This window comes from Heteronotia binoei, chromosome 5 (assembly GCF_032191835.1).
Source record: "Heteronotia binoei isolate CCM8104 ecotype False Entrance Well chromosome 5, APGP_CSIRO_Hbin_v1, whole genome shotgun sequence".
Lineage (NCBI taxonomy): Eukaryota > Metazoa > Chordata > Lepidosauria > Squamata > Gekkonidae > Heteronotia > Heteronotia binoei.
The window spans coordinates 18,372,100-18,399,397 of NC_083227.1; the positions used below are offsets into that span (position 1 = coordinate 18,372,100).

Consider the following 27,298-nt stretch of genomic DNA (forward strand, 5'->3'; position numbering starts at 1 on the left):
CAGTATTGCTGTATCCTTACAAAAACTTGAAGCTTCAAACAAACTCTGTGCTCTAAAGGTGCACATGAAGCTATCTTATACTACTTCCCTCTCTCCCTTCCTCAAACATCTGATGTTTATGTCCTCCCTCCCTCCCTCAAACATCTGATGTTCATGTCTTGACTCTCAAACATCTGATGTTTATGTGGCTCTTATGTTAAGCAAGTTTGGCCACCCCTGTTATATATCAGACGCTTGGTCCATCAAGGTCAGTATCATCTAGAGCAGGGGTGGCCAATGGTAGCTCTCCAGATGTTTTTTTGTCTACAACTCCCATCAGCCCCAGCCAGCATGGCCAATGGCTAGGGCTGATGGGAGTTGTAGGCAAAAAAACATCTGGGGAACTACCATTGGCCACCCCTGAACTAGAGAGTCAGTTTGGTGTAGTGGTTAAGTGCGTGGACTCTTATCTGGGAAAATTGGGTTTGATTCCCCATTCCTCCACTTACACCTGCTGGAATGGCCATGGGTTAGCCATAGCTATTGCAGAGGTTGTCCTTGAAAGGGCAACTGCTGTGCGAGCCCTCTCAGCCCCACCCACCTCACAGGGTGTCTGTTGTGGCGGGAGAAGATATAGGAGATTGTAAGCTGCTCTGAGACTCTGATTCAGAGAGAAGGGCGGGGTATAAATCTGTAATTCTTCATCTACTTTTATCAATATTAGCTGTCCTAGGTCTTGGGCAGAGGTTCCCTGATCCCTTTAACTGTAGGTTAAAGTGAGCCCAAACTGGGAAAGGGCGGAATACAAATCCACAAAAATAAATAAATAAAATAGAAATAAATAAATAAGTGCCAGGGATTAAGCCTGGGACCTTCTGCATGCCAAGCAGAGGCTCTTCCGCTGAGCCATGGACCCTCCCTAACCCTAAAGGGAGAGCTGAGGAGAACTGTGTACACTAAAAAACTATTTACCCAAATGGGTGGAGGAGGGCTTATAGCAGCTAAAGAGAAAACACAGGGAAGGGCAAGAGTAAGAGAGGGGCTTTTGATGGGGTTTAACCTAAAGGCATTTTTTCTGGAGCGGGGGGGGGGGGGAATGTGGTTTTATTGTATGGCTTTTAATCTTAGAACTGTAAACTGCCTTGAGTTACAAAGGAAAGGCAGAGGATAAATAATTGCACACAGGGGTGTCAAACATGCAACCCAGGGGCTGAATCAGGTCCCCGGAGGGCTCCTATCAGGCTCCTGAGCAACTGGCTTTCATCTGCTTCCTTCTCTCTTATCTCTTGCTTTCTTCTGCATCATAGCTTGCTTTGCAAGGCTTGCTCAATCACACAGGAACTACAGAACAAAACCTCTATTTTCTCCATTGGCTGAGGCTCCTCCCTTGTGGAGGAAGGGGAAAAGGCAGAGCTTATTTTTCCAGGCTCTCTCAATTGTACACCAGAGTTACTGAGCCAAGTCTCTCTTCTATTGGCTGAGGCTCCCCCTCCCCAATCCCCAGGGGAAGGAAGGAAAGAGCAAGAGCTTCCTTTGCCCAGTTCTTTAGATCCCATGGAAGAACTACAAAGAAAGCACCCTGTAAGACCAACGAATGCTAACGTTTTAAGCAATATTTTATGTTTTGTTAAAAAAAAACATTAATTGTGTTTGTCTCTGTCCTTTATAGTTTGTATCTCTGCTACCTAATCTTAAATAGGTACACACATGGCCTGTCCCAACCTGACATGGCCTGTCCCAACACGGTCTCATTTGTGTCAGATCCATCCCTCATAACAAATGAGTTCAACACCCATGAATTACAGCATCGTACTTATGGCACTGGGGGGGTGGGGGGCTTCATGCCTGTAGGTTCTTACTGCCCATAGCATTTGGCTGTGGGTCCGTAGTCTCCGCTTGGCATGGCGAAGTCCACCTGCATGCCTGCCGTTGTTGGAGAAATGGACATGAGCGGAGTGTGCCTTCCAGCATGGGGTAACTGGAGCTTTCCTTACACATTTGCCACATGGCCATTTTGAGGGCTTGGACTGTCATCAGAACATCCTCTGGGGAGGTTGCTTCATGGAGATGTGGACAGTGGCTCCCCTACCTAAGTAGTAGCTTCTCTGGCCACATGGGGTGCTGTTGAAGTCTTCTGCTGCCAATGTGAAGTGAGAGGTGCATGGGTTGATAATGATGTAAGGTGTGCAAGGTGGGGGTGGCATCTTTGTGACGCAACCAATGTTTCCTCTAATTCCCCCCATTGGGTGGAACAGTTCACATCCTTATCAAAATATAAGTGCTGCAATTTTAAAATGGGGCGAGTAAGACCCTGCATGGCTCCAGATTGCTCCTGAGCGGAGCTTCCTATGTTAATGTGTGGCCACTCACACCAACAGCAATGGAAGTTTGTGTTTCATTAGCCAGCTCCACAGAGATCCCAAGGGGTTGCCTTTAAAGCAGGAGAGGGCAGACTTCTAAGTTTCTAGGTATTAATTTAATCCGCCCCCCCCCCCGAGTCTTGGGAATTGTCAGTCATAAAATGGCTCATTGAGTGGAGCTAGTCACAAAATGGCAGCTTGGTGGGTGTCTTGTACAAAAATTACAGTGCTTTGGAGCAGATGTGGAATGCTTGAGGGGGAAGGGATTTTTCCTCTGCTGTTTTTCCAAAGCAAACCACCACTTCTATCCCCAAATTGTGACTTGACCTGCATGGGTACCTCTGCTTCCACCCCCCCCCCGGGGAAAAAGCATATAGTAGCTTTGAAGCATGGACAAAAGAGTCAATAGCATGCTCCTTTTCTAACCAGAACCTGAGTGTGGATGTGCATACTTGGTGGCGGAGGGAGATGGGAAAGGGTGCTGTTACTGTTAGTTTCATATCCAGTGCCAAAGGGTGTGTACCACTGCCTCCTTAGTAGGAATGTGAAAGGAAGAGAGAGCACAGCTGTAGAGGAAGGATAAGAAAGAGTAGCACCATGAGTGGGGTGGTGAGCTGCTTTGGATTGCTTAAAGAGTGCCTAGTCACTCCTGTGCGGTCTACTCATGCCTGCTTTAAACCAGGTCCTTTCCTATTCATTCATTGGGATTCCCTGGATTGGGACCTTATCTCATCTCATCTCATGCTCCTTCTCCATCTTCTCTGCCTGGCCTGTAACTCTTCTGAAGAGAAAGGTGGTATAATATCCAAGCACTCCTAAGCGTAGATGACTGGGGAAGGCAATGGAAGCGTAGATGACTGGGGAAGGCGATGGCAAACCACTCTGTAAGAAGTCTGCCATGAAAACGTTGGGAAAGCAACATCACCCCAGAGTTGGAAACAACTGCTGCTTGCACAGGGGACTACCTTTACCTTTTTACCACCACAAAATGGCAGAAATGGCCAGCTACAAATGGCTGCCAGACACTTGGGGCTGATGCTTTTAGGTTTCATGCTAAGAGCCCTCCTGTTCTTAAGAATGAGTGATCCCTGTAGATACAAAGATAATAATGGCCCCTGTGCTGTTCTGAAGCACCTGAAGCAGAGAAAATCAGAGTTGCTTTTTGGGGAAGAAGGAAATGGGCACCAAGAAACACCAGCAGGTGCCACATTGAGGATCACTGGCTCCCCTACCTAAGGATCACAGGCTTCCCTGAACTCAGGTTCAGAATGCAGACACTCAGCACAAGCATGGAGCGGTTTTCCAGGATCGGATAGGCGTTAGTACATATTACTGCTGTGTTAGTCTTTGGAATTTGGATATAGGAATCAATAATTAGCACTAAAATCTGGGGGGTGGGGTAATTGTTGGAGCTACACAGGTACCAAATTCTAGATGGGGAGGGGCGATCTTCACAATGTTCACACAGAACAATCCAAGATTTAGAGATCCATTTTCTTTTACCTACAGATGGGCATGATGATGCATCTTTTAGTAAACAATCTGCAGCGATGAATACAGTGTGTGACTTTTGATGTGTGACAACAACCATAAGAATCCATGCATGATCTATTGCATGGTGGTACCACAAAAGTTCGGATCCCTGCTTTCTGGTTTGTAAAGTGCCTGTGCTGTGTGATAGAATGGTGTGTGGAACTGTAAAAGCCATGAGGATGTGCACCTTGAATTTCTATTTTAATGTCACAAAGCAGTGGTCCCTCAAGCTTAGGCTGCTGTTGATGGATAAGGAAATCTGACAATGGCTGTGATCACACAGACAAAATAATGCACTTTCCACCTGAATTTTACTGTCTGAACTGGCAAAACCCAGTTAGAAAGTGGATTGAAAGTGCATTATTTTGTCTGTGTGATCACAGCAAATGAGTGATAACCAGGGCCTTTTTTGTAGAAAAAGCCCAGCAGGAACTCATTTGCATATTAGGCCACACACCCCTGACATCACCATTGTTTTGTGCAGGGATTTTTGGTAAAAAAGGCCTCTCAGCCCCACCCACCTCACAGGGTATCTGTTGTGGGGGAGGAAGATAAAGGAGATTGTGAGCAGCTCTGAGGTTCAGAGTGGAGGGTGGGATATAAATCCAATATCAGCAGCAGCAGGATTTCATTTGCATATTAGACCACATCCCTTGACACCATGCTGGCCGGAACTGCGTTCCTGTTCAAAAAAAGCCCTGGTGATAACCAGTGTTCCTTCTAAGCTGCAGAGTCTTATGAGCAAAAATTCTACTTTGTGAGCTACTGGCATTAAAGTGGTGAGCTGCTGCATAAATTACTGTACTCTGCAGTCATCCTTCCTGAGCTAAGACAAACATTTGTGAGCTGGAGGCTGAAAATCTGTGAGCTAGCTCACGCTAACTCAGTTTAGAGGGAACACTGGTGATAACTATGTAGGGGAACACCCAGATTTCATAGTTGAGTCTACAAGCCATAGGATTACAGACCTCTACAACAGAGGATGGTTAGCACCAACATTCCCTGATTGGAAACAAACTGACAGAGGCTAGGCTAGAGGCATCCCAATACTCAAGCACACGTCCCAGGTAAAGATTTAGCCTTACTCTGGCTGGGATCACACACACTAAATAATGCACTTTCAATGCACTTTACAATTGGATTTTTCTGTGTGAACGTGCAAAATCCAGTTGGAAAGTGGATTGAAAGTGCATTATTCAGTGTGTGTGATCACAGTCATACACAACGTGGACAATAATTCTTATAGAGTTCAATAATGGATGGATTACAGCTCCAGCAGCCACCGTACTCATCTCCGGTGGGCTCTCTGCGCTCTGAAAGCCCGATCCTTCCTCTTTCCCAACAGAGAAGGCCGCAGGGTTGTAAATGAACTACAACGCCCATGATCACCTGCTTCCTCATCCCTGGGAAACGATTGCTGATCCTCCGGTTCTCCACTGTTCCCTGTGTTCGCCGTGGCTGAACTTCCTTTTTGGTAACTGCGAAGGGGATGGGAAGGACCCCCCCACTCCCCAAAACCAACCAACGCAAACCACTGGCGCAGAAAAGTCAAGGGGAAGCGCCAACAGGTATTTCGAGAAATATCCCGCTGCTTTGTTGTTTTGCATTCATAAGTTTATATCGCGGTTTTGTGCCATTCTCAATGGCGTCGAGGACATTTATGGAAAAAGCAACGAAGACGCAGGTTTTTTAAAAAAGAGAAATTGGGAACGCACGTGAGCCCAGAAGAGCAGGGGTAGCCAAAACCTCCAAGCTCCGCCCGTTTGCAGGCGGCTGGGGCGGGAGCGAGCGCGCATGCTTTGCGCCGAGGCGGTCTTCCTAGGTGTAGCCAGCGGGGCCCCTGTTTCTTTGGGGAAGGGATTGTAGGAGAATACACGTCCCAGGTTCAATCCCCAGTATCTCTAGTTAAAAGGATCACACAGTAGGTGCAGATCAGAGGATACTGCCCATAGTATACCAATGCTCAGGAAAAGGCAGCTTCCCTAGTTGACTATAGCGTGTGGTATAGCCAGAGGTAGAACAAATACATTCTAAGGCAGGGGTGGCCAAACTGGGGCTCAGGAGCCAGATGTGGCTCTTTCACACATATTATGTGGCTCTTGAAGCCCCCACCACCCCATCAGCCAGCTTGCAGAAGGCATTTGTCTCTTTAAACCGGCTCACCAAGCCAGCTGGCCGTTTGGAGAATCAGAATGCATTTGAAGTTAAAGCTGCTTGCTTTCCACCTCCCCCATCTATTTGCCTGTCTGCCTTCCTTCCCGTCTTGTAACTCTCAAACGTCTGATGTTAATGTCTTGTAGCTCTCAATATCTGATGTTCATTCTTTGTGGCTGTTATGTTAAGCAAGTATGGCCACCCCTACCTAAGCTGTGTTCCCACTGAGTTAGTGTGAGCTAGCTCACAGTTGTTTAGCCTCCAACTCACATTTTTGTCTTAGCACAGGAAAAAATGGCCCCAGAGCAAGCTAATTTATGCAGTAGCTTCCAACTTTAATGCCAGTAGAATTTTGGCTCACAGGACTCCACAGCTTAGAGGGAGCATTGATCCTAAGTAATCTATCTGATGAGGTGTGCATGCACACGGAAGCTTACATTCTGTATAAAACTTTGTTGGTCTTAAAAGTGCTACTGGACTCCAACTTTGTTCTAAGTTACCGGTGTTAATTAAGAAAGGAGGCGCTGTATCTTTAAACCAGAGTGTCTGCTGGGTACTGTAGTTCGAACTCAGGTGCTCCGATCAGCCTCTCCTATTGGTTTATAGAAGCTCATTTCCGGTAGGTGGCAAACCCCGGGAAGGTTTTGATCGCTCCTTTCCCCCACTTTGTTGCAATCTCTCCAGCAAGGGAATAGAGCGAACTCAGCTTCTTTCACCATCACCTGAATTATTCAGCGGCGTAAGGTCGCTAGGATCTACCCTGCCATCACTCAGCAACTAAGTCGTGAGTAAACTGATCATTTGGATGCTTGGAACTCAATAAAAGAGGCTTGCGGAATCTGTGAGTGATGGTGTGCATTGATCGCTCAGCTGCAGGAGGTGCAGCTCCCGACTGTTACCTCCGGCCAGCATATGGCAGCTGTTGCTGTTTTAACTTATGCATGCTGAGAATCTGCATTGTCCCCAACAAATCCCTGCCTCTTCTCTAATCCATACCGTTTTTTAAATTGTTTAATGTAACAAAAAGTTAATAAGAACAAACCAGCATCAGTAATAAAATACAATAAGCAATACTTGATTAAAGTACTTCTTTTAGCCTCTGGTCACCCCAGCCCTCCAGCTGTTTGTGATTGGTTTTGTAGGTAGTGCTAAAGATCTAGCCTGAGACTACTGGCGTGCAGATTTTATACCACATCATGGGAATGTATAGCACTAGGAAAGAGCAAGAGTCCAGGAGCACCTTAAAGACTAACAAAATCTGTGGCAGGAGAGGAGCTTTCGTGAGTCACTGCTCACTTCTTCAGAAGATACCTGAAGAAGTGAGCAGTGACTCACGAAAGCTTCTGCCCTGCCATGTTTTTTGTTAGTCTTTAAGGTGCTCCTGGACTCTTGCTCTTTCCTACTGCTACCGACAAACTAGCATGGCTACCCATCTTGATTTATCTCTTTCGCACATATTGTGTGGTTCTTGAAGCCCACCACCACCACGTTGTCCATCTGTCTCTTTAAATCACTTCTCCACACCAAACCAGCCAGCAGCTTGGCAAATTCATTTAAAGTTGCTTTCTTTTCCCTCCCTCTCCCCCATCTATTTTCCTCCCTCCCTCCTGAGTCTCAAACATTTGCTGTTCGTATCTTTCAGCTCTCACACATTTGATGTTTACTCTATGTGGCTCTCACATGAGGCAAGTTTGGCCACCCCTGAATTTACATAGGAGCCTATAGTATAGGAACCAGCACAGTGCCCTTGTGGGACTAGGAGCCGAGATAGTCAAGTTCAGACCCTTTCTGTGCCATGAAGCTTGCTGGTAACCTTGGACCCATTGCTCTCTCTCTCCCCCCTCAAAAGTTTCTTGTGAGAGTATACTGGAGAAAGGGAGAATTATGTATGCTGCCCTGAATTCTTTGAAGGAAAGGTGGGATTACAGAGCACTAAAGAAGAAAAGAAAATACATTTGGGTAGCTGGAATGGCCTTCCTCTGTGTTCATAGATGTGACAGACAGGTAGCAGAACACAGAGATCTTTCCCAGTTAATCTGACTGTATGAATAGGTTCATTTTGGAATTCAGGTTCCTGGTCCCAAATGTTTTGATTTTTTTTTTAAAAAAATTAGGATTTGGACATATTTTTGAGGATAAGACATTTAATTATTTTCATGATTTTCCCCCTGACCTTTTGTTTTTTTTTATACAGCAGTCTTATTAAGGGTCTGTATATTTTGAAATGGCACACAGACTTATTTATTTATTTTACTGAGATTTCTTATAACAGTAGTACTGGGATAGGTATGCCTGTGTCTCTCCTGTGGATTATGTGTTACAGTGGACATTGTCAGCACATTGTAAATCTTCAGCAACAGAGGATTCTCTTTTTCTCTCTTGCTCTCTTTCAGAGGCCTTGTGAGCATTAAGAATATAAATTTCATTGGGGAAGGGAATTTCTTGGATATTCAAAGAACCTAAAGCACCTGGCTATCATGCAAGAAAATTATAGGAATGTCAGCTCTCATGGTAAGGACTATTTTCATTTGTTTTGAAAGGCTGATTTCTTCTATAGGCACAGAGGTTACTGAATATGATCTTGTGGGGAAAACTATTAGGGAGAAAATATTTAAGGCATTTTCACTCATGGTATGAAAAACATTAAGAAAATTTTGTGTGTGTGTAAGATTACTGTGCAGTTTTTAATTCCTAAGCAATTAGCTAAGGATTACAGCCTAAGACATGCAAATTGAAAGCCAAATGCTGCAATGACATCAAGATAAAGTTATTCAAACTACCATGAGTGTCTGTGCTTTCTCTTAATAATGCAACTTATTCACACTGAAGAATATATCTATTACAGAAACTGGACATTCACAACAACAGTATATTAATACAAAAAAAATTACATCTGCCTAATAACTTCACAAGGTTTGTATCATTCAAGGGCTGCAAATCCAAAATGCAAAGTTACATCATCCATAATACAAAGTTAACAGATACAAAGGACCATCCTTGAGGCTACACCATGGGGAAAAGACACTGCTTAAGTCATCTTGAAAAATATGGATGGTGCCTATTCCTAAATGGCATAGGCACTCAGAATCTTGACAGAATATTGCTGAGTTAAAGGGAAAGAGAAAGGAAGACTTAATAGAGGAGTGATTGGAAAAGAGTGTGGCACTTTAGTCAGAAGTTATTAACATACACCATTTTAGTTATTGAAGAGATAAGTCGCTAAACATCCTGAAATCAATGTGCTTCCAGTACAAATAGGTTGTTTTTTTAAAGTTAACCCAGAGTCATATGTTATTAAAATACAAGAGTCCCGAGCTTTTTTTGTAGAAAAAGCCCATCAGGAATTCATTTGCATTTTATGCCACACCCCCTGATGTCACCATTGTTTCACACATTGTTTCTACAAAAAAGCCCAGCAGGAACTCATTTGCATATTGGGCCACACCTTCTGACACAAAGTCAGATGGAACTGCATTCCTGCTCAAAAAAGCCCTGCAAGAGTATCTCCTTAAGACCACATAGTCCAATGAAGGGGCATTATTATTATTAGCAGTATTCAGATCTATATTTAGAATTTAGAACTTGGGCACAGTACTATGAGAAAAGTTGAATAATAGGATTTGGAATTAAATTCCTTGTGGCAGTGTTATATACCCAGAGAAAGACAAAGACATAACAAGGAGGTTAAAGACACAACATATTAAACTACATTTTAAAAGAATGTAGTTGTGACAGTAAAAGCACTAAGCCTGTGGATTGTGGAATGGTATAGTATAGCCCTGTCTTGTCAAATTTTGAAAGCTAAGCAGACTTGGTACTTGGCCCTATATGGCCTAGGACCTGTCTACCTGAAGGACCGTCTCTCCCCGCATGTTCCCCAGAGAGTACTGAGATCAGGAACACAAAATCTCCTAGTTATCCCTGGGCCAAAGGAAGCCCGCTTAAAATCGACAAGGGACCGGGCCTTTTCTATTATGGCCCCCTCCTGGTGGAACCAGCTGCCGGAAGAGGTGAGGGCCCTGCGGGACTTAGCCCAGTTCCGCAGGGCCTGTAAGACAACCCTCTTCCGGCTGGCCTATGACTAGCTGGTACAAGAAACTGAGTGTAGCTACACTGGATGTCCGCTGCCCCAATGTTTTAAATGCCAAATGTTTTAATGTCTTCAATGGTTTAATACTTAAATCTAAATGTTTTATCTTTAACTTCTATTTATGTTATATTCTTGTGTTGTAAGCCGCCCTGAGCCACTTGTTGGGAAGGGCGGGATAGAAGTCATAAAATAAATAAATAAATAAATAGGGGGCAACCAAGGAAGACTCTGCAGAGGAAGGCAATGGCAAACCGTCTCTGCTTCTCACTTGCCTTGAAAGCCCCTTGCTGGGGTTGCTGTACATACTTAAGGCAGCAGGGTGGGTACGTTCACGGTTCAATTTGCATTTTTAGTGTTGCCTGTGAATGGATGCAATGCGTGAAACACCTTATTTGCCCATGGTTAGGACCATTCATAAGCAGTAGGTTGGCACTGACCTTAATAATGTTTAATGCCAGCCAGGGTTTTGTTCCTTCCTTAGCAGGTTTTCAGATAGTACAGAGGAAAGATCCATTCATGCCTGACTCTCAAGACTGGGAGGAAAAGAAAAAAACATCAGATGCTAAATTAGGTAAGCGTTCAGAGAAAACATTTCACACAGAGATACGTGGAGATTTGAGACAATAAGATTAAGGATTGTTTGCCTCAATTTGTTAATGCATTAATGCAATTAATTTTGTATTTTATGTTTTACGTCTAACCCATCAAGGGTATATTTAAATGGAAAGGCAGTCTAGAAATCTTCAAAATAAAAAATTTATTGAGATCCTGTGCTTCCCAGTTCACTGCCACAACTTGTATCTACTTTGTGTAACTGTACCAGACATCATTGATGAAAAGGCCTTCATAAAATATCTATATTTAATACCTCAGAAATATTTATTTTATTTTACACAATTTATGACATCTTTCTGAGCTCGCAAGGGACACCAAGGCTCTCCTATCTCACCTAACCTATTACAGTGTTTTATTTTTTTTACTATAACTATATTTTGCTATATTATGATATCGCTAAAATATTTCTATATTTTCTCTGCAGCAGAGTTTCCTGATGTGGTGATTAAGCTGGAAAAAGGGATAGATCTGCAGGTTCCGGATCCTCAGGGTTCCGAGGAGAACAAGATCTTCCACAACACTTGTTCTGGTGAGGCCAAGCAATCTCTGGGTTTGACACAGGACATACCAGGGACTGTTGTGCCGTCAGCCATTGGGATAATGGTGATGTCCCAAATTAGGGCTCCATTTATGGGTTTTATTACATGGATGTTAGTGCTACCTGAAAGAGGTACCAACTTCCTTGCAGTGTCTAGGCAGGCAACATGCTGCTTTAAGCAATGGACTGTCATGCTTACCTCCGAGAGGATCCTGTCATAGGTGCTGGCTGTTGTAAGGAGCAAGGAGATGACCTAGCAAGAAGCAGGTGTAAGTAAGTAGAACCCAACATTATGAGCTGCAGGCTCATCTCTTGCTCATGAGTAAATGTACCAGCGTCCTTTTTATATATCAGCAGGGCTTACCCAAGACATTTTGATACCCTAATATGAGATCTTTAGATGGCATTCTGCCAGTTGTAAAATAGTGATGATGATGTATTCTGACTTTTAATGGTACCTTTGGTGGCTGCCTCAGAGTTGGAATTGGAGGGTGGGGCATAAGTGAGCCCAGCCCCTTGCCATATATGCAGTGCTTTGGGGGGAGGGGTGGGATTCCAGGCATCTTTTTGTCTGGACACCTCTAAAATTCTAAGCCCAGGAATTTAAAGGCAAACTCTTTGTTAAAGATTATCAAGAAAAGGATTGAACATAAAATGACCGAAACGATAATGCCCCTGTATATATATATGCAAGGGGGGGGGGTTGTGGCAGGAACTCCTTTGCATATTAGGCTACACCCCCTTGATATAGCCAATCCTCTAAGAGCTTACAGGGCTCTTCTTACAGAACCTGTTGTAAGCTCTTGGAGGACTGGGTACATCAGGGGTGTGTGGCCTAATATGCAAAGGAGTTCCTGTTACAAAAAAAGCCCTGGATCTATGGCACAGCCTCATTTGGAATACTACCAGTTCTGGTCACAATATCTCAAAAAAGGCATCACAGAGCCAGGAAAAGAACAGAAGAGGGCAGCCAAGATGATTAGGGGGTTGGAGTCCTTTCCCTATGAGAAAAGGCTAAAAAGTCTGAGACTTCTCAGTTTAGAAAAGAAATGATTAAGAGGGAACCTGATACAGGTTTATAAAATCATGCACGGGGTGGAAAAAAGTTGACAATTTTTTTTCTCCCTCTCCCAAAATACTAGAACCTGAGGGCGATAGATTTGGGATGGACAAAAGAAAATACTTCTTTACACAGAGAGTGATCAAAATGTGGAATTTGCTCCCAGAGGATATAGTGACAGCCAGGAATAGACAACTTCAAAAAGGGATTCAATAGATTCCTAGTGGTCAGTAGCTACTAGCCATGGTGATTGAGGGGAGCCTCCATATTCAGAGGCAGTCCACTTCTGAATCTCAGTGCTAGGAGGCAGCATCAGGAGAAGGCCTCAGCCTCTATGCCCTTTTGTTGGCCTTCCAGGGGGACTGGTTGGCAAGTGTATGTGAGACAAGATGCTGGCCTAGATAGACCTTTGGTCTGTTCTAGCAGGGCTATCTTCTTAAAGAAAAATAATAATAAAGCTGATGCCTAAATGGTGCCTGTTGTGGATAAGCTGAGGAATTCAGAAGAAAAGGAAAACTTAAAAAACAACAACTACAGAGTAAAGAAAGAGAGACCTGGAGCGCACTAGCTTCACATCTTAGCTTAGCAGTGGTGGTCACTGGGTAAGTTCTGGACCTAAAAGACTTCAGTTGTTGCCTAGATAAAATTGAAGAAGTGCAGGTATATTACTCTGAGCTCCTTGGGGATGGAATAGAGAAGTGAGTTTGTGAGGTAGACACTACATTTTGTGAATACTGGGTATTTCTTTCCATGTCTTGCCACAATGGCTGCTTTGATTTCCCTCCCTCAGCGCACTTTGCCAACTGCTGCCCTCAGCAATCTGCTACGGCACCTGAGCATTCAAACCAGTCAATCAGGGGAAAGCTGCTGAAGAGGGAGAAACCCCTCCCCCTCAGCCTATCACAGTACTAAAGCCTAGCTCTCCCAAGTAGTTCCTGAGGCAGTAAGCATGTTTTTGGACTGTACCACTTCAGATGGCTGGTGGGGAGATCACACGGTCAAGTGCTCTGCCATTCACCCAAACAAACTGTATTCTGACCAATGGAAAACAAGTGTGTCAGGAGAGAAGGGAATCCTGCATCCTTGTTTTAAATCCTTCACCCTGATCTCTTGTTTTCTATGAGATTTTTAAAAAACTGAGGTGTGTTTAGTTATGCGAGCTGTACTACCTGCCATGGTATGGTCCAGACACAAGTTTACCATCTCTTCTCGAATGAGAACTAGGCCAGGGATATCAGGATATGAACAAGGAATTATACAGTACCAGGGCTTTTTTTGGTAGCAGGAACTCCTTTGCATATTGGACCACACACCCCTGATGTAGCCAATCCTCCAAGAGCTTACAGGGCTTTTATTGCAGGGCCTGCTGTAAGCTCTTGGAGGATTGGCTACATCAGGGGTGTGTGGCCCAATATGCAAAGGAATTCCTGCTACGAAAAAAAAGCCCTGTACAGTACTGTCCTGCATAGAGGTAAGCCTGACCAAGCCTGGGAGTGTTTCAATGGAAATACTTCTTTACACAGAAAGTGATTTACAAGGTGGAATTCTCTGCCAGAGGATGTCATGACAGCCAGGAATAGGCAGCTTTTAAAGGGTTTGTACTCTGTGCTTAGTGACCTACCTGAGGTCAAGATGATGCACATCTTATTTTCTTACTTATAATGTTTTTACCCTGTACTCTAACATTACTCTCTCCTGTGGTGCCTTCCACTAAGAGCAATAAAAAAGAATGAGAAAATATCAGAAATATACCAACAGAACAGCCAAACTCTTTTTTTAATCCTACCCTTCTTTCATGGAGCATTTCAATCCTACCCTTCTTTCTCCCTTTCCCGCTTTCCACATCAACCCAGCGAGGTAGCTTAGGCTGAGAGTATGTGACTGGCCCAAAGTCACCTAGGAACTTTCATGGCAGCAGGGATTCAAACCCAGAGCCTAGGCCAGCACTCTAAAGCAGGGGTGTCAAACATGTGGCCCGGGAGCAAAATCAGGCTCCCAAGGAACTGGCTGTTATCGGCTTCCTTCTCCGTCTCTCTTGCTTCCTTCTGCATCATAGTTTGTTTTGCCAGGCTTGCTCAATCGCACAGGAGCTACAGAGCCAAGCCTCTCTTCCTTCTATTGGCTGATGCTCCTCCCCTGTGGAAGGAAGGAAAGAGCCGGAGCTTTCTTTGCTTGGATTGCACAGGAGAGAGACAAAGAAAGCACTTTTAAGGCCAATGAGTGCTATTGTGTTAAGCATGTTTTATTGAAAGCTTTTAAAAAAACCCCGTTAGTTGTGTTTATTTGTGTGCTTTATAAAGTTTATATTTCTGCTATGTGGCATTACATTTTATGACATAAATGGCCCGGCCCAACAAGGTCCCATTTATGTCAGATCTGGCCCTCATAACAAATGAGTTTGACATCCCTGCTCTAAAGCACTCCACGCTGAGTCTCAACCAGAAACAAAAGCCAGCAAATATAACCGGGGATGCTCATGAGGGAGTCTCCCACTCAGGCCCTCTTAGACCACTCAGGTCTCTTAGACTGTCTTGGCTTCATTCTCTTCCTTCAGACTATATTGTGGGGCTAGGAGGGTTTCTGCAGAAAGACAATAAGCTTGGAGAGGCTGCCTTTGCCTGTTCTAGTCGACACTTCATATATCATGGCTTTGTCATTGTTCTCGCTAGCAATAAGAGGTTTCTTTCTCCTGGTCAGGCTGTCCAGACAAGATATTAAAACTGGAACTGAAGGAAGAACCAGATGACGAATGGGAGACCTTTCCAAGCTCTTACCCAGGTGAGGAAAAAAAACCTGAGTGATGGCATTTTCAGCCTTGTCAGTGGGAATCTTCCCCATATTTCGCAGAATGAGCTTGGATCTGCCATAGATTCTGGAAGCTGGCAGCTCAAATTTCAGTTCTAGAGACCAGCAGGAAGAGCTTCAAGGGTATTCCACCACAGGTGTAAACAACATTTTTTTTAAAGCCTTCGGCAACACAGGCTGTCAGCAAGTATCTCTTTCAAACTGGCACTAGGCTTTGCCTTGTGTTGAGGAACAGTGTCAATGCCTCTAGATTTGGAGTGGTGGGATTTCACACACACATACTCATATATATATATATACACAATTCCTCCAGTGTAAAACATTTTTATTGGCAGCAAGTACAAAAGAAAGTCTCCCTGGTTACTAAATGTGATGGTTGGCTTCCAAACCCAGCTAAAATGTACTAGAACCTTCTAGCACCTTAGAGCTTGACACATTTTTATTCTAGCATAAGCTGTGGTGGAGTGGTGCCCACCAGTGTTCCCTCTAAGCTGAGTTAGCGTGAGCTATCTCATACTTTTTTAGCCTTCGGCTCACACATTTTTGTCTTAGCTCAGGAAAAATGGCCCCAGAGCGCAATACTTTATGCAGTAGCTCACAACTTTAATGCCAGGAGCTCATGAAGTAGAATTTTTGCTCACAAGATTCCACAGCTTAGAGGGAATATTGGCATCCACTTCCTTAGGTATGTGAATCCTCAGGTGGCAATAACATGTAAGCCCTCCAAAGATACATATTTAGGTTGGGGCGGGGGGCAAGGGATCTGTCCTTTGGTTTTTGTTTTGTTCATAGAACTGTAAAGAGCTGTGGTGCTAAACAATAACAGTACTAAGAATAAGAATGTTGGTTTTCTCTATCATGGCTCTTGGCTTGCTGGAGTGATGAGAAGATCACCCCAACAAAAGGTATGATTGCATTCTCTTCTTTCTCTTGGTCAGACTGTCCAGTCAAGATAATAAAAGTGGAATTAAAGGAAGAACCAGATGATGGATATGGGACCTTCCCGAGCTCCCACTTGGGTGAGTAAAAAATTTAGCCGGGGCATTTTCAACCTCTGAGTGATGGGTGGGATATAAACCCAATCTCCTTCTTTCTTTCTTCGGTTCATCGATGGTTAAAGTCCCATTTGCACCAGGGAAGGCCATTTGTTTGTATTGGTATAAATCAGGGGTGTCAAATGTTCATCCTGTAGGCTAAATATGGCCCACGCAGTGTCAAATCTGCCCCCCCACCCCCAGCAAACTCCTTCTAATGCTTTCCAGGGCTGCTACTGCAGCTGCACTTTACCTTGCTTTTCTCCCCTCCATGGCTCTTTGTTTCCTTCTTCCTGTTTCCTGCCTCTTTCTTCCCTCTGTCTCCCTTTCTTTCTCTCTCACACAGGCACACGGAGAGCTCCGTGACTGCTTCACCTGGGAGAGATACAAACATAAGCCTGCCCCTTGTTGGTCTTCCACATTTAGTGAGAGAGGTTCCTGAAGATGCAAAGGAATCCAGTCTTGTACACAGCTGCGATTAGACTAGCTATATACATTTATTTACAACCATAATACAGACTAGCCAAATGCTCCGCACACAATTCACCATCCAACCTCCAACAAGTAGCAGAGTACTACTGTACATTTATACATGTCCTCTAGGTAAGTGACCAGTCAGGATTAGTGCTGAGTCATGGTCACATCACTCTGGCTGCTGATGCAATCTGGCTGTCTTCCAGATGCCCCTGTCAGCCAGATCATCTGATGTCGATTAGATCCTTTGCTGTCAGCAGTGGTCTGTCGCCTGCACATACACTGACACCCCTTTCTCTGTCTCTCTCTTTGCCCCCCTCTCTCTTACTCTGCTTCTCATATTACTGTTTTATTGCTTTCACATGCTCATGCTACCCAGATCAAAGGTTTGCTCACTTTATTAATTTACTATTCTGTCATTGGATCTTAAATTTGTACCATTTTGCATTCTTAAACCTGCCTCTTGGACCTCTGTCCATCCTGGCTTGTGAAGGCTTGCCAGGGTGATATCAGGGTGATATTGTTAACCTGTCCCTCACAAGTGGGACATTCCCAAAGATGTTAAAGGAGGCTGTAATTTGACCGCTTCTGAAAAAACCTTCACTGGACCCTAAGTACTAGCTAACTACCGCCCAGTTTCGAACCTGCTGTTCCTGGGAAAGGTGGTTGAGAAAGCGGTAGCGAAGCAGCTGCAAGATCTTCATCGTGGTCTCTGCGCAGTCCCACACATGGGTCTTGCCTTCGGCAACGGATCCATACCTCAGAGACTCCAATAGCTCGCTAGGAGCATCTTTCTTGGTGTGACTTCCGTTTCACTCTGGGGAGCAGGCATTGACTGTGCATGCCTGGAGCGACCAGAAGCCGCACCTCCCACTCAGTTTCTTCCTAACTGCTGCCCAGACAGCACCTACCTCGTTGCGCTCCTCTACTTGGCTCGTTTCTCCTTTGTTTCGTCTGGTATTGTATTTTTTCATTTTCTCTGCATGTGTCTTTCTTCCTTTTCATCTTCCTCCCCCCCTCCCCCCCCCCCAAAAGAGGCCCTGTTATTGCACTTTCTTTCTCCTCTTTTTTCCCTCCCCCTTCCTCTTCTCCCTTGTCCGGAGCGTATGGAAGGGAAAACAACTATTAAAAAGTGCCGGAGGTGCAGGACTAAAATCCCCACGACTGACGGACATTCCCACTGCTTGTTTTGCCTGGGAGAAGGTCATAGAGTCGAATCCTGCCCTCATTGCGCCAACTTCGGGAAACAGGCACGGAAAAACCGAGCAGCAAGACTACAGTTTTCTCCTCGAAAAATCCCTCCGGGCAATGCCTGCATCGACTTCCCCGCCTCCTCCCCCAGAAAGAGCGGGAGATTCAGCTGTGTCGGCCGCTGTTCAATCACTGAGAAAGCATAAGCCTGACAAGGGAGCTTCCCGCCATTCTCAGGCTGGATAAAAGTCCTCTAAGAAGTCTCGACACCACTCCGAGTCTTCGGCTCCCAAAAAAGCAAGGGAATTGTCCGCTTCGACAGTCCAACCGACTCCGGCATCCAAACTGCCAACAACTATCTCGACTCCGTCATCCATCATATGACTTCAAATAGAAAAACAATTGTTTGTATTAATTTTGCCGGCCTGAATCATTCTCCCTTGGCAGAGCACTGTTTTTTTAAGTTGATTATTTTTTTATGACCCGCTAATGATGTCATAAATATCCATATGGCTGTTGGCAGAAAAAAGGTTCCCCACCCCTGGCTTACACCTACAATTTAGCCAACCAGTTCATACCACTGATCCGGGCCCTACCTGATGCTTCCCAGTAAGTGGCTTCGAAACTTGTGGCTGAGATTTCAAGAGTCAGCAAGCAGCAGATAAACTCCATCAGGCATGCTTTATCCTGTTCTTCTAGAGCAGGGGTCCTCAAACTACGGCCCGCGGGCCAGATGCAGCCCGCTGAGGACGTTTATGCGGCCCGCTGGGTTATGGCAAAATCAGACCGGAAGTGACGTTCGACCTAAACTCGTGTTAGCAACGCACACTTCCAGCACTGGGCTGAGGCGGCGGAGACTGAGTGTGAGGTGATACCGAGGTGAGGTGAGTTCCCAGGCCGGGGTGTGTGGTGTGGGGAAGGGAGAGAGATGCAGAAGACGGAGAACTGACGGCCCGTGGCCTTGTACAGTAACGGCAGTCCGGCCCTCCAACAGTCTGAGGGACAGTGAACTGGCCCCCTATTTTAAAAGTTTGAGGACCCCTGTTCTAGAGTAATGGCCTCTTCTGTCGCCCTAAGACGGCACGCTTGGCTTCGGTCAACGAATTTGCAGCCTGGCATCAAACAGAAAATTGAGGACCTCCCCTTTGATGGCCAGGGCCTGTTCCGCACATCTACGGATGAGGTGCTCACTTCCATGGATGACGGTCAGAAGCGGGCTAAGCGTCTGGGTGTCACTCAACCACTCGCACAAGCCAGTTGACCCAGAACCTGGAGACCCTCCTACCCTAAGCGACAGCATTCTCCAAAACAACATGAATACTGGAAGAGAAGGGCCCCCCAGTCCAAGCAGCCTTTTCATCCAAAATCTCGGACCCAACCATCAAAAAAGCCAACACCTCCCTCCAAGTAGTCTCTTTGACTCCCCCCCCCCACTCCTCCCCCACTCCCAACGAATACCCACCCCAATCTACAAGACTGCACCTCTTTCTAAGAACGTGGCAAAACATCACCACGGATTCCTGGGCGCTCACTATAATTTGAATCGGCTACATCATAGAGTTCGCTTTGTCCCCACGCCACCACCGCTTCGTCACCACCCCTCCATCCCCACAGTTACACCAGGAGATTCAAGATCTTCTTAAGGGTGCGATAGAGCCTGTCCCACTTCACCATCGAGACGGGTTCCTACTCATGGTATTTCCTAGTCCCAAAACGGGATGGAGGCAAGTGCCCTATTCTAGATCTGAGAAGATTAAACAAACGAATAACCTACAAAAAATTCAGAATGCTCTCCATTCAGTCGATTCTTCCCCTAATGCCCCAGGGCACTTGGGTGGCATCCCTGGACCTTCAGGCTGCCTACTTCCACCTAACTATCAGGCCTCAGCATCAGCGTTTCCTGCGCTTCGCCATAGGTCACCTGCATTTCCTTTCGGCCTATCAACAGCTCCACGAGTATTTTCGAAATGCATGGTAGTGATGGCAGTGGCTCTTCGCCTCCACAACATCTCCATCTTCCCATACATAGACAATTGGCTCATAATCGCCGCATCCCCCCACCAACTAGAGAAAGACATCCGCACTGCTCGTGCCTTGCCAGACTCCCTAGGCTTATGTGTGAACCTCACCAAGTCCCACCTTACTCCCACGCAGGACATTCAAGTTATAGGCACTTTGCCTGTGCACGAGCCCCCACTTGGTCTCCCTCCCTCAGGACCGCTCTCTGACGATTCAGTCCCTTGCGGCCTCACTCTTACGCAATCCGACACAACCTGCATTCATATTTCAGCGCCTTTTAGGCTCATGGCCGCAACCACCTCCATGCTCTGCTTCGCGAGGTTTCAAATGCGACCACTTCAACTCTGGTTCGTACGCACCTTTCGTCCTCACGTACAACGGCAATCCACCATGCTGACTGAACACCAAGGAGTCCTCCTATCCCTCCTGTGGTGGACCAACCTGGACAAACTGCTGCAGGGGACACCCTTCATACTGCCGTCTCCCTCAGCCGTGGTGACGACGGATGCTTTGACGTGGGGTTGGGGAGCCCACCTCGAAAACAAGACCGTCAGAGGCTTGTGGACCCCAGCAGAAAGACATTTCCACATCAACTGCCTAGAATTTATTGGTGTGCACAGATCTCTCTGGTCCTTACTCCCTGCGCTCACTGGCAGGCATGACAGATCACCACGGACAACATGGCCATGGTTTTCTACGTAAACAAACAGGGAGGGACCAGATCCACCAGACTCTGCCATCTGGCCACAACCCTTTGGGAATGGTGCATCAAGAACAATATCCACTTGACGGCCATTCACCTCCCCGGGGTGGAGAACACCCTGGCAGACTCTGTCAGCAGATTGCGCTTGGATGACCACGAATGGTCCCTCAATCCACTCTACCTCCAGCGCATTTTCAATGTCTTTGGGACGCCTCAAGTAGACATCTTTGCTTCCCGGACCAATGCAAAGTGCAACCGCTTTTACTCCAGGGGCACCAACGATGCGTTCCTTCACACATGGGCGGGACCCCTTCATTACTTCTTCCCCCCCAATCCCTCTGATATCTTGAACCATTCTCAAGCTCGTTTGGGATGGGATGGACTGCATTTTGATAACGCCCTGGTGGCCTCCTCAACCATGGTTCACGAGCCTCCTTCAGCTATCGCATCACACCTACTGACGCTTACCCCTAGCAGCCGATCTCCTAACGCAACATCAGGCTCAGGTGTGCCACCACAATCCTCAATTCCTACAACTCACAGCATGGAGGATTCACCCTTAAACCTGCGGAAGATGGATTTGAGGACAGCTTGGCCAAAAGAGGCGTCCCGCACGTTATCTTAAATGCATGAAGTTGAGCACGTATCTTAAATGCAAGGAAACCCTCAACTAGACGTTCTTACTCCCTTAAATGGAAACGGTACTGTACTTATGCAAGGTCCCTCCAGCTTGACCCTAAGACTGCACCACTTCCGATGGCAGATCAGGCAGCTAGTACCATACCTATCCCCCCAAGACCTGCCTACAGTGACCCATGCAATGGTGACTTCCAGACTAGACTACTGTAACTCGCTCTACGCTGGCCTACCCCTGAAACTGATCCGGAAACTGCAGCGGGTGCAGAATGTGGCAGCTCGCCTGCTGACTGCATCACCTGTCAGGTGAGCATATGGCCAGCGGTCCACAACCTGCACTGGCTGCCTATAGAGTACTGGATCTGTTTCAAGGTGTTAGTTTTGACTTTTAAGGCCTTGCGCGGCCTGGGACCAACATATCTCCCATATACGCCCTGGAGGTCGCTTCGTTCAGCCTCCCAAGGTCTTCTGACAGTCCCCGGCCCAAGAGATGCCCACCTTGCCTCTACCAGGGCCAGGACTTTCTCGGTCCTGGCCCTGACCTGGTGGAATCAGCTCCCTATGGAGATCTGGGTCCTACCTGGCTTGCTGGCCTTTTGGAAGGCCTGCAAAATGGAGCTGGGCCACCAGGTCTTTGGATGAGGCAGCCGGCATCTATTTATCCATCGGTTGGCCTCCCCTCTACTGCTGTGCTGCTCTACTGCACTACTATACTATGATGCTGTATTGTGGTACTGTTTTGTGCTATACCACCTTGCTGTCATGTCATCTTGCGGAATCATCTTGCTGCACTTTGATGAATGTTGTAATTGATTTTTATTATGATTTTATTGTGATTTTATTTCTATTTGCTGTACTCCGCTCTGCGCCCCCAATGGGGGAATGGGCGGAATATAAATAAACAAATAATAATAATAAACCACTGCCTACCAGCTCACTGTACCTGATTCCTCGTCTGATGAAGTGTGCTTGGAGCATACGAAAGCTTACGTTCTGAGTAAAACTTTGTTGGTCTTAAAGGTGAATTTGACTCCTACTTTGTTCTTCTGCCTCTCCAGCCCTTTCTCTTTCCCCTCACTCTTTGTCTCTGTTTCCCTCTCTGCCCTCTGTTTGCCTCTTTGTCTCTCTGCCCCTCTTTCTTTGCCTCTCTCTCTCTGTGTCCCCCCCCCGCTCTCTGTTCCTCTTCCCCTTTCTCTGCCTCTCTCTCTCTCTCCCTTTTTCTGTTTGCCTCTCTGTCTCTCTCTCCTCCCCCCCGCCCCTCTGTTTGCCTCTCTGCCAGTTTGGTGTAGTGGTTAAGGGTGCGGACTCTTATCTGGGAGAACCGGGTTTGATTCCTCACTCCTCCACTTGCAGCTGCTGGAATGGCCTTAGGTTAGCCATAGCTCTCTTAGGAGTTTTCCTTGAAAGGGCAGCTTCTGGGAGAGTCCTCTCAGTCCCACCCACCTCACAGGGTGTCTGTTGTGGGGGGAGTATAGGAGATTGTAAGCCGCTCTGAGTCTCTGATTCAGAGAGAAGGGCGGGGTATAAATCTGCAGTCTTCTTTTCTCTCTCTTTCTTTGCCCCTCCCCCTCTCTAGCCCAACCCCTACTGAACAAGTGCACTTCCCCAACCAAATCCTTAAAAGGTAACCTGCTTTTGCAGAGAATAGCAACTTCAGGGACACCCTTTTGTGAAGGAGTCTAGGACTTTTCATCAGTAGCCTCGTGGCGCAGAGTGGTCAAGCGGCAGTATTGCAGTCGGAACCCTCTGCTCACAACCTGAGTTCGATTCCAGCGGAAGCTGGTTCAGGTAGCCATCTCAGGTTGACTCAGCCTTCCATCCTTCCAAGGTCGGTAAAAGGCGTACCCAGCTTGCTGGGGGGAAAGTGTAATGACCGGGGAAGGCGATGGCAAACCACCCCGTAAAAAGGTCTGCCGTGAAAATGTTGTGAAAGCAGCATCACCCCAGAGTCGAAAATGACTGGTGTTTGCACAGGGGACCTTTCCTTTCCTAGGACTTTCATACAGTATTCTTAATATAGACTCAGGTTGGAAGCCATGATGTCTGAAGCAGTAGAGCAAAGTTTGTCCAGTGGAACCAATTCTTGGCTGGGTGTAAGCTTTCATGTGCATGCACACTTCTCCAGATACAGTGAAACAGATTTCCACAAGTGTTACGTATAAGCATGAGGGGTTAGTTAGCGGGAAGGGCTAGTAAGAGTCAATATGCACAAGTAACTGGGCAGTAAATACAGCTAAGACTGGATTAAGGCAGTTGGTGCGACCTGTGGATAAGAACAAATTAGCATTCAAATACAAGAATGCAGCCTATTATAGAATGTTCCCACTACTTGGCTATATGGATGAAATGAGGCAAGCATTGGAAGCAAAGCAGAATTTCTATACCATGGCTCATTTCATTCATATAGCCAGATAGTGGGAACGTTCTGTAATAGGCTGCATTCTTGTATCTGTATGCTAATTTGCTGCTATTCACAGGTTGCACCAACTGCCTTAATCCAGTACTGATTGCCCAGTTAGTTATGCATCTTGACTCTCACTAGCCCTTCTTGGCAACAAACCCCCACCCCACACCTATATATAACGGTTGTGGAAATCTCTGTATCTGAAGAAGTGTGCATGCATACAAAAGCTTATACTCCAAATTAAACATTGTTGGTCTTGAAGGTGCCACTGGACAATAAAGGCCTTTGTTCTATTCCTAACATGGACCAGGGCTGGCCACACTATTGTTTGGGAGCCACATGTGACTCTTTCATCCATATTGCGTGGCTCTCAAAACCCTCATTTCCCCATCAACCAACTGGGAGAAGGCATTTCTCTCTCAAAATCACTTCTTCACGCCAAGCCAGCCGGCAGCCTGGAGGAGGCATTTAAAGTTGCTTTCTTTCCACCCCTCCCCCATCTTCCTTCCTTCCTTGATGTTCCTGTCTTGCGGCTCTCAAACGTCTGACGTTTATTCTATGTGGCTCTTCCATTAAGCAAGTCTGGCCATTCCTGATAATAGACACTCCCATTTATGTAATTGAATATCTGCTGCTTGATTCCTCACCCCACCCTGTTCCTTTTCCTACAGATAGAACTTAACTCCCCTATGTAACAGTTTGCCTCTCTCTATTCCAGGAGACTACAGGCAGGTATGGGAGGACAACCAAGGCCTTTGGTCAGGAATAGAAGATGAAAGTATGTCAGAGACGCTGAGTGAGGGAAGGAAGCTAGTGAACATATCCCTCAGGCAGAAGGCACATCAGGGCATTCCCTGTGGGGATGGCAGAGAGGAAGATTTTAATGAAACTGGACAAGAGAGAAACCAGGAGTCTGAGGTGGTAAGAATATTTGCTGAGTCAGAAAAAAGCTTCAGCTACCAATCCAGCCACAATCCAAACAGGAAAATGAACGCGGGAGGGAAACCATACAAATGTTCAGGCTGTGGTGAAAACTTCTGGGAGAAGTCAATCCTCAGTATACACGAGAGGACACACATGGGAGAAAAGCCCTACAAGTGTCCAGACAGTGCGAAAAACTTCAGCTGGAGATCCAGTTTTACCACACACAAGCAAACCCACACAGGAGAGAAACCTTATTTGTGTTTGGAGTGTGGGGAAACATTCAGTCTGAACTCCAGCCTCATAGCACACCAGGAAGCTCACACTGGAGAGAAACCGTACCAGTGTTTAGACTGTGGGGAAATCTTCATCCAACGATCCCATCTGATCCAACATGAGAAAACTCACATGGGCAAGAAGACCCACATATGTTCTCACTGTGGGAAAAGCTTCAATAGGAGATCATGCCTCCGTAGGCACGAGACAACTCATACAGGGGAGAAGCCATACAAATGCTCAGACTGTGGCAAGAATTTCCGTCGGAGGTCACATGTTAAGAAACATGCAGAAATCCACATAAGAGAGAAACTGAAGCTCTTCAGTTATGAGGCCCCTCCTGTGTGCGAGACGACGCTCACAGGAGAGAAACGATATAATTGCTCACTGTGTGAAAAAACCTTCAACTGGAAATCACACCTTGTTGCACATGAGAGAACCCACACTGGGGAAAAACCCTGCCAATGTTCAGACTGTGGAAAAAGCTTCAACAACAGGTCCCAGCTTGTCAGGCATGAGAGAACCCATACTGGGGAGAAGCCTTATAAATGCTCAGACTGTGGTAAATGCTTCGGTCAGAGCTCAGTTCTTGTTGTACACAAACGAATCCACAGTGGAGAGAAGCCTTATGTTTGCTCAGACTGTGGAAAGAGCTTCAATTGTGGGTCACATCTCCGCAGCCATCGTAAGACCCACACAGGTGAGAAACCGTATGAATGTTCATACTGTGGGAAGAAGTTTGTGCTCAGCTCACACCTTCAGAAACATCAGAGAACTCACACCGGTGAGAAACCACACACTTGCCTAGTATGTGGGAAAAGCTTCACTCTGAGCTCTCATCTTGTCAGACACAAGAGAATTCATACGGGAGAGAGACCATATAAATGCTCAGAGTGTGGGAAGAGTTTCAATCAGAGTTCCGTCCTCAAGTCTCACAGTAGAACCCACACTCAAGAAAAGACTGTATCGTTGTACTGACTGTGAGACAAGCTTTAGCTCGTGTGGGCCTTAAACATCAGAGGAGCCACCCAAAGAAGCTCATTAGAAATCAGGGTGAACTTTCATGTTCTTAGTTCAGTTTTTTAAAAACCTTCCAACAGTATATGGTCTTGAGGAAACTGGTTACTTAAGTAGCTCTGTTGATTTGCTGGGCATTCAGAAGTATCTAACTTTCTCAGGGTGGGTCTGTACTGTCCTTAGAAGAGTCTAGTAAAACAGTTTGTAGCTTGTTGTAAATCAGTGAATTGTTTTGTACCATTAAGATGAAGCCTCGTGGGAAATGTAGTTTAGGTACCTTTGCAGGTCATGTGATGTTACGCTAACTCACTCACTGTCTCAAGTTAGAAGCCTGGAAAAACTCAGCTTTTTGCCCTTTTCCTGTTGGTTTCTGATCTCTTCATTGACAAGGAGATGTGCAAAAGCAATATCATTCTGCTGCAAGATCTAAGAAAATAAACTTTACCCTTATGCAAGACAATCTGTATTATCCAGCCTGCTGACGGAACATCAGTTCTAACTTATAGCCTTTTTGCAGTAGAATAAAATCAGTTTTTCTTTTTCTATGCACTACTTTCTGAGACTTGTGTGTTGGCACTATCTGGAAAACGAACTTGATCCACTATGTCCCTGAACCAGAATAGGGTCCATTGTTTGTTCTTAATAAGCGTCCCCATTTCAAATTGTGTGTTGCATTGCCACACTGTGTTCAGTGTAGGTGTGGAAGGAGGAGGAGAGCAGGGTGGGAGGGAAATATGTCCATTTGTGGGAGAGGCAGGGAAGCAGAGCAGCTCTAAAATCTGATCAAGGCCACTGGAGTGGGAACCTTACTTCATGCTGTCCAAACCTTGTTGAGCCTATGGGCGCTACAGGAATTCGGAGAACAGGTGGCAGGCACTGCCACAAAATGCTGCTGGGAGGGAACCAGTCACACTGAGTAGCTGCCACAGTGGTTGTAGCCAGTCACACAATGTTGGCTCTACAGCTCTGCTCGTTGATTAAGTTTGCCAGGCTCAATTAATCACCCTGCAGAGCTGCTGTGACAAGCCTCTCTTCCCTCTAATGAATGGCTGAGGTTCCTCCCCCTCCTCCTGCCCTGGGGAAGGAAAGAAAGAGTCAGAGCTTCCTTTGCAATCCTCACCATCAGGAGAGCTACAAAGAGTTCTTTTAAGACTAGCAACGCTTTAGTGAACGTATGAGCTTTTTGCCTTGCTACAGAGAGAGAGAGAGAGAGATTTGTTGGGCTTGTTATGGGTGTAACTGGGTTCCCCTCCTCCTTTTCACTGGACTCATGCTCTCCAGTCTTTCTCAATAGGAAAGCATGTGAACTATTTAGAAGAGAAATATCAGCATTAGGCTGAGAGTGTGCTCCACCCCAGGTTTACCCAGCAAATTTTCCTTAATTTTTCTTTCACATTTTCCTTTGATTGGGGGTCTTGAATGTAGACTTCCCAGATAGTAGACTGACACTGACCACTGTACATGACTGTCTCTCTGTTCTTGTAGTTGT

At 46.0% G+C, this 27,298-nt stretch overlaps 1 protein-coding gene across 4 annotated transcripts; it reads left to right on the top strand.

Annotated features, from left to right (window-relative positions):
- Window positions 1-5,228: 5,228 nt before the first annotated feature.
- On the top strand, window positions 5,229-26,358 carry LOC132571090 (zinc finger protein 883-like). Of its 4 annotated transcripts, none has more exons than XM_060237764.1 (7): window positions 5,229-5,440; window positions 8,420-8,537; window positions 10,598-10,687; window positions 11,156-11,260; window positions 15,027-15,107; window positions 16,073-16,153; window positions 24,314-26,358. In XM_060237764.1, the coding sequence occupies exons 2-7, from the start codon at window positions 8,504-8,506 to the stop codon at window positions 25,768-25,770; spliced, it is 1,848 nt and encodes a 615-aa protein (XP_060093747.1). In that variant the 5' UTR covers window positions 5,229-5,440; window positions 8,420-8,503; the 3' UTR covers window positions 25,771-26,358. The 4 variants fall into 4 exon arrangements, with proteins under 4 accessions (XP_060093747.1, XP_060093749.1, XP_060093748.1 ...); XM_060237766.1 differs by having other exon boundaries at window positions 5,262-5,440; window positions 10,601-10,687; XM_060237765.1 differs by lacking the exon at window positions 5,229-5,440 and adding an exon at window positions 6,637-6,810.
- Window positions 26,359-27,298: the final 940 nt, after the last annotated feature.